Genomic DNA, 12,500 nt, shown 5'->3' with positions numbered 1-12,500 from the left:
CTGTATTTGTGTCCTGCGCACGAACAAATCATACCCTATATTTTTTTTAAACCCGTACGCGGTGCTATTTATTTTTTAAGTGTTATAGCTTCCTTTTTTGCATCAGTGATGCGTCGCAATTCGCATTTCTTTTTGGGGAGGAAGACAAGATGAAATCTCATGAACTCAGGTTCTTTTTTGAAAAACAATTTAAATTTTTATGATCACTCACCTGCCAAGAACTACACGCTGCCGTCAAAATGTTCCACAAGCTATCATGCAAAGGTAGAATGAATCACTTTTGAACCTGTGGGACTCCTCGCAATGATCCCAGCATTTACTGTACCTGCTTCTCTTGTCGATTTCTTTATTAAAGATAAATAATTAAATTAATTAATTAATTAACTTTGTTTAACGAGGGTGACACGCAACAGTTCTTCAACTGATAAACCCGTGGCCCTCGAATTCCCGTTCGAATTGGAATTTAGAAATGTTAGCTTTTGAGGAGGGAGGAAATCCCTCGGAGCAAGGGCGAGAACCAACAACAAACTCAATCCACATATGACGCCGGGTCCGGGAATCGAACCCGGGACACATTGGTGTAAGGCGAGCGCTCTCACCACTGCGCCACCCCTGCTACCCTAATATAAAATTAGCTTTAGCCACTTTAATACCCTGAACGAAATCAAATCGATATCAGATCGGATCGGTAGCTACATACTATTACCACAAACAAATCACATTTGTAATTCCACCAGACCATGAAAATGTTCTGTTTAGCATATGCGTGTTAATTAAACTTGAGCTAAAATTTCAGTTCGTAGCATTTTGAGTCAAATGCGTAACCAGCATTAAGAAAAACTAATGACCCTTGCCTTAATATTGTCTCGCCAGCATACAATTTTAACCCACGAAAATCTTATTTTGTCATCCTACCCGCAAAAATATTCAAGTTTCTTTCTGTTTTCGAGATTTACAAGTCGAGCAAAAAGCTATGTTGCTTTAGCAGCGCCCATCATGATCAATATCCATGTAATGAATGAGGTTCCTGACCGCTTCGTTTAAGAACACGTACACTATGATCAAACTTTGTGCTTGTATTTTCTTAAGATAACACGAATAAGTAAGCAATCGAAGCTAGTTTATCTTACCAGGATCTTCATTTGTATCTCTCTCCTTGTCCATAGGAGCAGAGTTACCAAAACTGAACAGACACATGGTGAGGATTATGACACAGATCACTGATTTCATGATTTCTTGTATCTGAAACAGAAGAAAGTCGCTGTTTTCCTTTTAACAATACTCCAACCTATTCAGTTGTATCGACGCCGACTTTTTGAGTGAGTACTCGAATATTCATCGTTATGACTAGTGCGACGAGTGCAAATACAGTTTTGTTTAAAGATTAACAGAATGATTAGGTGGTGTCGAGCAAAGAACAAACCGACCTCTAGATCCACATCAACACCAAAGAAAAATCGTCGAAATAATTTGTCACGCCGCATTTCTATAACGATCAGTAAAACGAGGGAAATTTGATGCTAGACTTTTAGAATTTGTAAGGCCCTTGCCTCTCGCAGAAATCTCCCGACCCCTCCCACGCTCGCTTTGATTGCCTGCTCATAATCAGCTTATGTAATGTTGCTATGAGACCTAGTTTGCGAGCTTCATATTATCGTGCTGAAGCCCAGCGATGCTATAAAAATTCTCAATTATCATCAAAATAAACGTATTACGACCTGTGAGCTTTATATATTGTCGTTTCTGCGGAGCGAAATTCAGAGATTTGATCTGTTCGGCAATAAACACTCGTCAGCAAAAGTTTAAATTTCTTGTTTTTCTCAGAAGCACTAATTATTCGCGGGCTAAAGGCATGTTTTTTTTGTAACGATGTGATAAAGCGATATAGCAATGATGTAGTGCTTATGTATAACTTTTGCTATGTTGAAAGAGCTCTGCAGGGGTCTAACTTTGGATTAAAGAAGCACAGCACGAACCTAATTTACCCTTTCCCTCCGGCAACAGACACATTTACATCTTAACAATGTTCAACGAAGCTTTATTCGCCACATGAGTGGGACTCATTTGATTTGGAGAAAATGAAAACAATGTCGGGTTTTATGGAACATGATTTTTGGACATACCCGAGTGTCAGGATACCAAAACAATATTATTGAAACAGTTTTGGCCATTAGCACCGCACTGGACACGGGACGATTGTTGCATTCATTCTTGCATTGCATAACGTATTCCACTCTTATATCTGAGTGATCCGCATTCAGTAACACACATAATAGCTCTTCATGTCAAAGTCTCTTCCCGTGTTTAGATTAAAGTGCCCCTGTGATCAAAAAAACCACTTCCTTTTTTCATTCAGATTTTGAAAGTGTGTTTGCTTAACACCTGACTGGCAAAATTTTGAGCTTTGATTTTTATCCAAAGGCCGTTTACTTTGAGTGTATGTTTTAGATTTCACGGTCCGCCATTACTCACGTTCAAAACTGACCGATTGGACCTCAGACGGTTGGATCCAGGGAAAAGTGACGTCAGAGGCTCACTAGCTTAAAATTTCAGCGTGTGAACGCAGCTTATTATATATGCAAAACGTGAGTTTAAAAGTCTGAAAGCCCAAAAACCCCGTGCTGCATATTAATTCTGCGGCGTACACACGTATTGCATTCTTAAACTAGTGAGCCTTTGACGTCATTTTCTTCTCGATCCAGCTCTCTCAAGAACATAATGTTAGTAATGGCGGACCATTAAATAGGAAAATTACAGTTAAAATAAAGAGGTGTCTTTGAAATCAAGGCTTAAAACGTGGGTCACTTAGTGTTTTGTTAACATAGTTTTGAAACCCAAAGAAAAATATGAATTGATTTTTGGTCACAGGGGCACTTTAAAAGGCAACATTTTCATTTTTAGCTAAAAGTTTCCCAGAAGCGGCTTTCTAGTTGGCGTGCCAAACCGTCGCTTGAAAAAAATTAACGAAACATTCTCTAAGTGGTATTTATCGAGGCAAAACACCCATGTTAGTTTTAATTCTTGTCTTAACTGAGGTAGAGGATGTGAAACCATTAACTGAAAGAACAAGAGAAAAAGAACGAACACTGACCTGTATTCTTCGATGACCAAGAGATGTAAAGCTGAGTGAGGTTCTCGACAAATCACTGATCACTGCAACTAGACGACTTGTAGTACTATCTTAAATTAATAGGGTGCTTTTAAAAGGGTGTGGTTTAATGAACTGATGTGCTTCTTGATTGGCTGGCAGGTTTGACGTCACCATATCAACAGTGAGTGTGCACATCTCGCCTATTGTACGTATTATGATGATGGCATCCTACAAAAATAGAAACAGACTAAGAAACTAATTCAGAATATTCAAGTAAAAATATTCAAGTATATTAGCAAACCACCAAAACAGATTCGCTCTGACTAGGGGCTAGGACCCGAAACGTTACCTTTAGAAACTCTCTACAGCACCAATTTACATTATCAACTCAGTTGATAAACCAAATTCTATCGGAATGAATTGCAAGGTTTTCAGGATCAGTGATTTCCAGGAGCGCTCCGTTCTGGGTCACATATTCCTCCAAGAGAAACTTCTAGAAAGTTTTTAATCTCCCCGTTGCTACAAGATAAGATAAAATAACAAATTGTACCTCCTTGGGTTTAGGTGACTTCGAAATTTAAGGCTTTTTTCACTAGGGACTGGACCTTTTCCAAAATGTTTTGAAAACTGACAATCAATCGGAAAGTTCTGTTTTGCCGACACTAGGAATGCCAATTATTTTCCCAGACAATAAAGTATTCTCCTCATTTGGCTGCTTGGTTAATTTTAGTGGGGTTCAAAAAGGTCTTTGTTTCTGGTCATGAAGCGCTAACATATAATTCATTCCTGAGGTTTCTTCAATGCCGGCCGGAACGATGTTTACTGGGCCACTACTGACACCCGTAACAGCTCAGTAACCAGATGCCTTTATTCACATTGACAGAAGGCCGGTTCAACACGCTCCTCTCTAAGAGGAGGGTAAATAGAACACCATTTTAAGGAAATGAAAACCTGAAAAGCGATAGACAGATTTGGCGGCACCCACGCTGGCTCACTGATGCCTGTTTGCGTGGAGTTATTTACTCCGGCTTTTATCTGAAAGAAGAGTGAAACTCTTTAAACCAGACTTTAAGACGCGGTGGAAAGTAACTTCAACAGTTTCCCACAAATGCGCACACCTCGTTCTTATTTACATCGGTACTTAACTCTCTATCTTGACGCACAGTAATTTTGAATGCTAAAACGAAATGAGTTTTGCTTGAGTACATTTTTGCTTGAGCACGTATCCATCATTTATTTATTCTTGTCATGGAATAACAGACTCATTGCAGTTGTTGTAGCTAAGCTTTATTTCCAAGCGGAATCTACAATCTGTTCAACAAAAAAGAGTTTAAAAACGTCGTGTCTGTTGTAGGCGCACTTGTAGGAGTTTTATCTTTTTGAACACAGTTCATTAGCATTTGAGGATTATAATTAACATGTAAGAATCACTCTAATAAAGTATTCTCTTCATTTGGCTGCTTGGTGATTTGTGAATTTCAAAAAGGTCTTTGTTTCTGGTCATGAAGCACTAACTTTCTGAGGTTTCTTCAACAAAGGCCTAAATGATGTTCACTGTACTTCTAGGGTGAATCAAAAGCCCAGCAAAATATTTGTTCTAGCTTAACAAGAAATCAAGAGACAACCAAAACCAGTAAAAAAACACATTACAAAAGAATTGTCGCGTGCTCTTGTCATGATGAAATGAACCGCACAAGATATTCTGCAGAACAAATTTAGATATGCAAGAAAAGGCAAAAAAAAGAACACAGGGACCTTGGTCTCCCTTGATGGCAGGTGATTTTGATGTTATGACTAACACTTAATAAAGAAATGATTTAGACTTAACGTATCCTGTCTTGAGAGCATCAAACTAGGCTTGTTATACCCACATTGCACTACAGTTACTTCAGAAACTTACTCCGTTTTAGCCAAATAATAGATGACGTAAACAAAAATTGGGCTCTTTTTTCATCGAGATGCTTTTGGCGAACAAGGTCCGACGGAATCTAATATGAAATTGTATTAAAAACAATGATGATTGAATAAAGCCAACTAATAACATGATTCTATCGGAACTGATAAATTGCAACTGATTAACCGTAATTAGTCCTCCATTTACCAAAAATATCAGCAGTGGGTTTTTAGGATCAGTGATTTCCAGGATCGCTCCGTTGTGGGTCACATATTCCTCCAAGAGAAACTTCTAGAAAGTTTTTAATCTCCCCGTTGTTACAAGATAAGATAAAATAACAAATTGTACCTCCTCGGGTTGAGGTGACTGAGAAATTTAAGGCTTTTTTCACTAGAGACTGGACCTTTTCCATAATATTTTGAAAACTGACAATCAATCGGAAAGTTCTGTTTTGCCGACACTAGGAAAGCCAATTATTTTCCCAGACAATAAAGTATTCTCTTTATTTAACTGCTTGGTTAATTTTAGTGAATTTCAAAAAGGTCTTTGTTTCTGGTCATGAAGCGCTAACCCGTTGTTAAAAGATAGGATAAAATAACAAATTGAACTTCCTTGATTTGAAATGAGTGAGAAAGTGAAACCAATTTTTCACTAGAGACTGGATCTTTTCCACAATGTTTTGAAACTGACAATTAATCGTAAAGTTCTGTTTTCCCGACACTAGGAATGCCAGTTATTTTCCCAGACAATAAAGTATTCCCTTTATTTGACTGTTTGACAAGTCTTTTGCAATATGTTTTTACTGGGTTGCCGTGTGGCAATCCCAGTCGGAAAATGGGTAGATTTCTCCATGTCGGTAAAAGTCTTGCCTGTCACTCCCCTGCTAAGTGGTGTCTTTGTGCATAGAGCTCTGCTGCGCGTATTTTCTTAGGATCGAGAGGGTAGTGGGAAATGGGTAGATTTCTCTGGTGGACACATTATAACGATTAACGTAACCGGCAATGGCGTCGAAAGTCATGTAGCGCGAATGGCGTTTTAGTGGATCTTTGAACAAAATATACCCTTATGAAGCTCAATAATGGCAAATCAATTGGATACTGAACAAGACAGGCGACAACATCGACAACAATCTGTCGCCCGTCGAGCCGTCTTTTCATGTCTTTTACCATGTGTGCTGTTATGTAGAACACTGAAGATTCGCAAGGCAGCGATAATAGTGAATTCAAAGACTAGACCAGGTGGATTGAATGGAATTTCAAGCGTTAAAATCGCTGAAAAGGTAAGATTATTGTCGAAGCGATGCCGCAATTGCGTGTCTTCACCACATGCTCCTTTGATCTCACATTATTGTGTTTTCCGTCAAAATATTCGCTTGTTTTCGCTTTCGCTTGAACATATTTACCTTTATTACATGTCCAGTGAATAGTTTTATCCTCTGGGATGAATTTTCCGTCGAAAAATCGGTTATTTGGGCGGTCAGTGTAAAACGCAGACTGCAGACTGCAGACCGGAGGTAAAATGCAGACTGAGGGTAAAATAAATATTAATAATAAAAAAACGAGTCATAAGGATAAAATAAAGATTGTTTGAAAGACAATCCTGTTTTACATCTGTCAACAACTCACATTATCATGACTGCAGGTCGCTGCACCTTTTGGGGATGCGATCGTACGCGTTGAAATCATCTGTGCTTTGTTTTTGCGCTTCCAGATGCATTGCAATGTTCCAAATTATTTGTCACACCGGTACATCGAAGGAAATCGATCGAAAAACCAACAATTATTACTTCGAATACCTGAATAATCTCGGTTGTCTTTTTTCGGTGCAACGAAATGCACAAACAATTTCATGTATTCCGAGCAATTAGGACGCGGGGATTTCATTGGTTAAGCTATGCGTGATAACCCCTAGGGAGAGGTTATAATTGAAAATGACATCTTCCAGATGCAAAACAAACGAACTTGTGAACTAAAGGATAAACATAACGTACACGAAAGCGAATGAAAGGATCCTTTTAAGAAATTTTTACACCTCAGTCATATTGGCTTAAGCCGACTGAATTGAAACGTTAAATGGTTGCAAAATCAACGTTATCTCTGTCTTTGTTAATTGGTACTGTAGCCATGCGTGTCAAAATAAATTGAATTATTGGGTAATTACTCGATTACTTTGTTCAGTGCAGCAAAATGGACAGTTGAATTACGGGGTGGTGACTTCTTTGCCTAAAAGCAACTCACTTAACGAAACTATCCTTTTTCCAACAACAACAAGGATTCAAACAGCTTCAATTCTTACAGAGTTCGATGAAAATCCGGATTTAAAACATGCGGTGGGGCAACCAAAGCGATAGGAGCTGTGTTGGGGTTTCAGTGTGAAAGTACAAACGGCTACTAACACTCTTATAACTCTTTTTACTGGGTTGCCAACCCAGTCGGAATCTGTCTTTAATTTCGTCGTTTTTTTATTTTTCGTTTTCTTTTTTTTTATATTTTTTTCCGTGTCGGTAAAAGTCTTGCCTGTCACTCCCCTGCTAAGTGGTGTCTTTGTGCATAGAGCCTTCTACGCGTATTTTCTTAGGATCGAGAGGGTAGTGGGAAATGCGTAGATTTCTCTGGTCGACACAGTAGGACGACTAACTTAACCGGCAATGGCGTCGAAAGTCATGTAACGCGAATGGCGTTTTAGTGGATCTTTGAACAAAATGTACAGGCGGTCGAATGTTAGAAGCGACGAGTAATGGACTTCGACAGCAATCTGTCGCCCGTCGAGCCGTAATCAAAGTGAGCTGTCTTCCTAAAATTTTGCCAAGTGTGGTGTTTTGTACAACACTCAAACCAAATGAACAGTTCTCTGGTAACTCAGTATGGGTTCAGCAAAGACAGAGAAGGAATCCATATAGTGGATCTGTTATCTCAGTTGTCTCTCTATTTGTATTTACCTGTTCTCAACTCTGTACAGTCTTCCGGTATAACAATTGGAAATTTCACTAATAAGTCATTGACGAGGATGACGTTTTAGTGGATTTTTAAACAAAATATACCCTCATGGAGCTCAAGAATGGATCGTCAATTGGATGAGCAAGAAAGCGCTAAAAAATAAATATCTGGATTTTAAGAGACGAGTAATGGTCTTCGACAACAATTTCATTTTTCGCCTTTGGATATCAAGTGAGCTTTGTTTCTAATATTTTACTAACTTGGTATTATATAAAACACGGAAATCAAATAGCAATTTTTTTATGGATTTAACCATAGTTACTAACTATGATTTAACAAATTAACATTGAAGGAATCGAACGCCTACAAGAATGCATTACAGTGTTTACTCAAGTCGCATCTTAGTTGTCTGACAATTTACATTTACCGGTATTTTGTACTCAACTCTGCAAAGGTGTAGAATATTTGGAAATGTGACAGTGAAGAATTATTTGAATGAAAGTTGTTGTCGCTTTTGTGCTTCATTATTTACGGTCGAAAAGGGTTTGATGTGAACTGTCAAAAATGTATTTAATGGCATCTCTTGTTTGCACGCACGCAATTGAAATAGGAAGGTTTTTTTGCCTCTAATAGTAAATATGTTGTTTGTTTCGATTAATTTTTCGCTGGAAAAGGATTTTGCCGAGATATTTCCAGCCTTTGTGAACTTTAATATCATGTTGTGTAATTTTCGAGCTTAACAAATTTGCATACGTGTGCTGAAATGTGATACGGGAGCATTTTTGTGGTATAGTGTAACGAAAATAAACAGGTCTGTTCGAAGCTTGCTTGAGTTTCAACAAAATGACCCCCAAAATCGGCAAAAAAAATCTGACACTGATGAATAATAAAGTAGCTGCTATCCCCAAAACGATGGAATTACCTGGCGATAAATAACGTCGAACACGTCTTGGAGATAAACAAGAGTTGGGCGATTGTCTTCGCTCATTTCATTGTCAAACTTCATAACACTTGACAGAAAAGGAAACTTACAAAAACCCGGTATCTTGCCATCATTTGACACAGATGCTTCACTGTTTGGCGAGTAAACATGCCGGGGTAACTTAATCACGGCGCCCGCTGAATTCCGGCCATGTCACTTTCGATTTGGCGATTTATTTGAACGTAGCAAAAATCTCCCAAAATGTTTGTCGGTGATCGTAACTTTTTATATTCTATATTCACGGTTCAAAATTAATGTTGTTTTCATGTCGTAAATATGTTATTCTCGATCGACCGTCCTGGAGACTTCCTTCTGCTCTTTCTAAAAACTGTGTATCAACAGTTATTTACTTTTACATCAATATTTGTTTTTGCATAAAGCAAGCTAACAAGATCTGTACCTTGCTGAGTTCGCATTTGTTAGCGTTAATAGTATTTTCGGTCCGATGCTTCTGTTTTATGAGGGGTATATTGTTTTGGTCTCCCATCCAAACACTAACCCCGCCGAATAGAGATTGACTTCAGTGAACTTCGGCATTACAAAGCTGTCAGATGCTCAGCGGGCACGCTTAAACTTGTGGTGAAAAGAAGTTTATCAACATGTCAGCCCAGAAGCCAATGTTTCTCACTTCCCATTTATTTTCTTCAATCTTTCTGGGTTCAGTACTTTGCTAGTAACCACATGTCGTCTCAGACTATTTACCCAAGACTTCTACCATGGCACTACAATGATAGACAATACCAAAACAATATCGTGCACTGTTAGAGCTACATATTACGCAAGGACAGTTCTGTTTCGTCGTACGAACGTGTGAGAACCTGTGAGCCAAAGGGCCTCGTCTGGTATGACTTCTTAATGACCCCCCAACTTGAAAAAAATTGTCTGGAACGGTGCACGTACCACAGGCAACCCAGTGTACCCTCACGGAGGGTCTAGTTTCATTATTATTTTATTAACCCGCAGTCTGCAGTCTGCATTTTACCCTCAGTCTGCATTTTATCCCTGGTCTGCAGTCTGCGTTTTACACTGACCGGTTATTTGGGTGGTTTTTGGCAACAGAGGTTAATTATTCGTAATGCGATCGCTTCCGTTGCCGTTAGCAATGGGTCGCAAATTTGACACTTTTATCGCATTATCACATTACGCATTGAATCCACGTTATCTATTATTCCTAAAAATCTAAAAATATTCGTGCCTCATCAGTTTTCGGTCGAATTTATGTCCAAGAAAGCAGATAAATTGCAGAAAATTTTAGTTTTGCATCCAAAAATTCGTAATCAACGCTAAAATGACCAAATTTTGCCTGGAAAACATATTGTACTGTTATTTTTCTTAAATTTTTTCGTTCAACTTTCGCTTTTATAAAATGTTTAAGTTGTCTGTAAATAAGTTATATTCTGTTGGAAAGCTTATTTTCTTAGCCTTAAAATGATGTATTTTTTCCCCCTAACTTTAAATATTTTTTGAGAAAAAAAAAACATGTTTTGGCGATGGCTGATTTACCGCGGTTTTCTCGCGGTTGGGAAAGTAGGAAAAAGAGTTAGGCCGGTAGCCAGGTTTTTAACCTCAGAAAAGGATCTGTTTCGTCGTACGAACGTGTGAGGACCTGTGAGCCAAAGGGCCTCTGCTGGTATGACTTCTGGGTGACCCCTTAATAACTTCTTACTAACCGAGCGCGAGGGCCGTACTGCCAGGGAAATATTGGCCCGAGGTCGTGGCAGGGCCAATATTCCCCAGTACAGCTCGAGCTAGCTCGGTTAGTAAGTAGTTTATTATATGGTTTTCTAATTACCTTTTGCTTTGTTTTTGCAAGCCCGTAATCGGCCCGTGGGCCAGTCACAATTAGCCAATCAGAGGGCGCGTTATATCGGCTACAAACTCCAACTTGAAAAACATTGCCTGGAACGCTGCTCGTACCACAGGCAACCCAGTGTACCCTCACGGAGGGTCTAGTTCAAACTGGTTCTGGTTGTGTTTTTTAGCCGAACAATAGATAACATAAACAAAAATTGGGCTCTTTTTTCATCGAGATATTTTTGACGAGCAAGGTCCAACGAAATCTAATGTAGAGTTGTATTGAAAACAATGAAGATTGAATAGAATCAACTGATAACATAATTCCATCTAAGAATGCATTGCAACTGATTAACCGTATTTAATCCTCCGTTTACCAAAAATTTCAGCAGTAGGCTTTTAGGATCAATGACTTTTCAGGAAAGATCCGGTCAGGAACACATATTCCGCCAAGAGAAACTCCAAGAACGTTTTTAATCCTAGGTTTTATGGAAATGGTTTGCCACTGACTTTTTTGTTTCTAACCAGACGTTTCGGCTAATGCTTAAGCCTTCATCAGTGATATGAAAACGAAGTTCGTTATCGAAGTTCGTTGTTGATGATAACGAACTTCGTTTTCGTATCACTGATGAAGGCTTAAGCATTAGCCGAAACGTCTGGTTAGAAACAAAAAAGTCAGTGGCAAACCATTTCCATAGAACCTATGACATCTCCTGACTACACTTTTTCCATTTTTAAACACGTTTTCAATCCCCCTGTTGTTAATTGAGGGGGGCATTGGGGTATATCAGAAACCGCAAAACCGAAAAAAATCATTCAAAACCGCAAAAAAATTAAGCCAAACCGAATGGCGCAGTTATTTCATCAAAGTATTTGTGAATTTCATGGACTTGTCTGAAGCCTTCGCATTTAGTATCTGCTCATATCATAGACTTTCTTTCTGCCGCTCTCTCGGGCCCGGACGTTGTTGGCTCATTTTCCGAAAAGCTGCTGGTAATGGAGCCTAATTAACTTTGCACTCGCAAGTCCTCCCTAGAATTGCAATTTTGCAATCGCAAAAATTTATAGCTCTGGGAACTTCAATCGAAAATCTCAGTCTAATCAAACATTTCCAGTTGATAACTAAGACCTGACAGTTTGGAGGTTGCATTGGAATGATTTTAAAATCTCGGTCTAACGTGCGATTTCACTAAGGAAGCTAACCGGTACAATTTGTTCCTCGTTTTATAAGGCAGCAGGAACTTGCTTTAAGGTTTAATGTGGTAATAAACAGATACTTAAAACGGCAGTCGATTATTGAACCTAACCGCCCTTCCATATCGCAACATTGCACCAAAGATAAAATTCGTCGATGTCCCTAATTCATTTATTAATACCGCGGCAAATAACAGATGTAAATTGATTAAAAGTTTCCAAAAAAAATCGAAAATTTGGACCCCTTTTTAAAAAGAATTTGCATTCAAAGTGATACTCCGTTCTAGAAACAGGTCAATTTTAATACCTGTTCCTTAAATTTAGCGTTATCAAACGCGTTGTATCACACGATAACTCCACGATGGCGACCTTACGATAGCGTACCTCGTGCAACACAGGGAGCAACGTTTTGATTGGTTCATTAAGGTATTTTTGTGCAAATTCTTTATGAATAATTTCAAATGGCTGCTGATAATTTGTAGAGCTTTTGTACGTTCGAAATATTATACCCCGTCAGTTCTAGGAAATAAAAGTGGATACCCCGTCCTGCATAATTGATCAGGTGTCCCCAGGGCTCCTGGTGTCCCATACTCGTATAGGTATTGTGGT

General features: G+C 38.8%; 2 protein-coding genes across 4 annotated transcripts in view; both read right to left on the bottom strand.

Moving 5' to 3' along the window:
• The window catches only part of LOC137997375 (uncharacterized), a 14,270-nt gene extending 11,038 nt beyond the window's left edge, over window positions 1–3,232 (bottom strand). The window contains exons 1-3 of one of the 3 annotated variants that reach the window (XR_011122459.1): window positions 3,092–3,231; window positions 1,131–1,242; window positions 212–344 (exon numbers count right to left, since the gene is read on the bottom strand). The gene's annotated coding sequence lies outside the window, so the exon portion shown is untranslated. Of the gene's footprint in view, window positions 1–211; window positions 345–1,130; window positions 1,243–1,427; window positions 1,584–3,091 lie in introns of those variants that run through there. The other 2 variants (XM_068843324.1, XM_068843325.1) reach the window with 2 other exon arrangements.
• Window positions 3,233–4,337: 1,105 nt separating this feature from the next.
• The window catches only part of LOC137995687 (uncharacterized), a 10,897-nt gene continuing 2,734 nt past the window's right edge, over window positions 4,338–12,500 (bottom strand). The window contains exon 2 of the mRNA XM_068841209.1: window positions 4,338–4,402. Coding sequence (XP_068697310.1) covers window positions 4,338–4,402 — 65 coding nt within the window. The remainder of the gene's footprint in view (window positions 4,403–12,500) is intronic.

This window comes from Montipora foliosa, chromosome 3 (assembly GCF_036669935.1).
Source record: "Montipora foliosa isolate CH-2021 chromosome 3, ASM3666993v2, whole genome shotgun sequence".
Taxonomy (NCBI): domain Eukaryota; kingdom Metazoa; phylum Cnidaria; class Anthozoa; order Scleractinia; family Acroporidae; genus Montipora; species Montipora foliosa.
The sequence above is the reverse complement of the archived record's forward strand: the minus strand, read 5'-3'. Positions and strand labels throughout refer to the sequence as shown.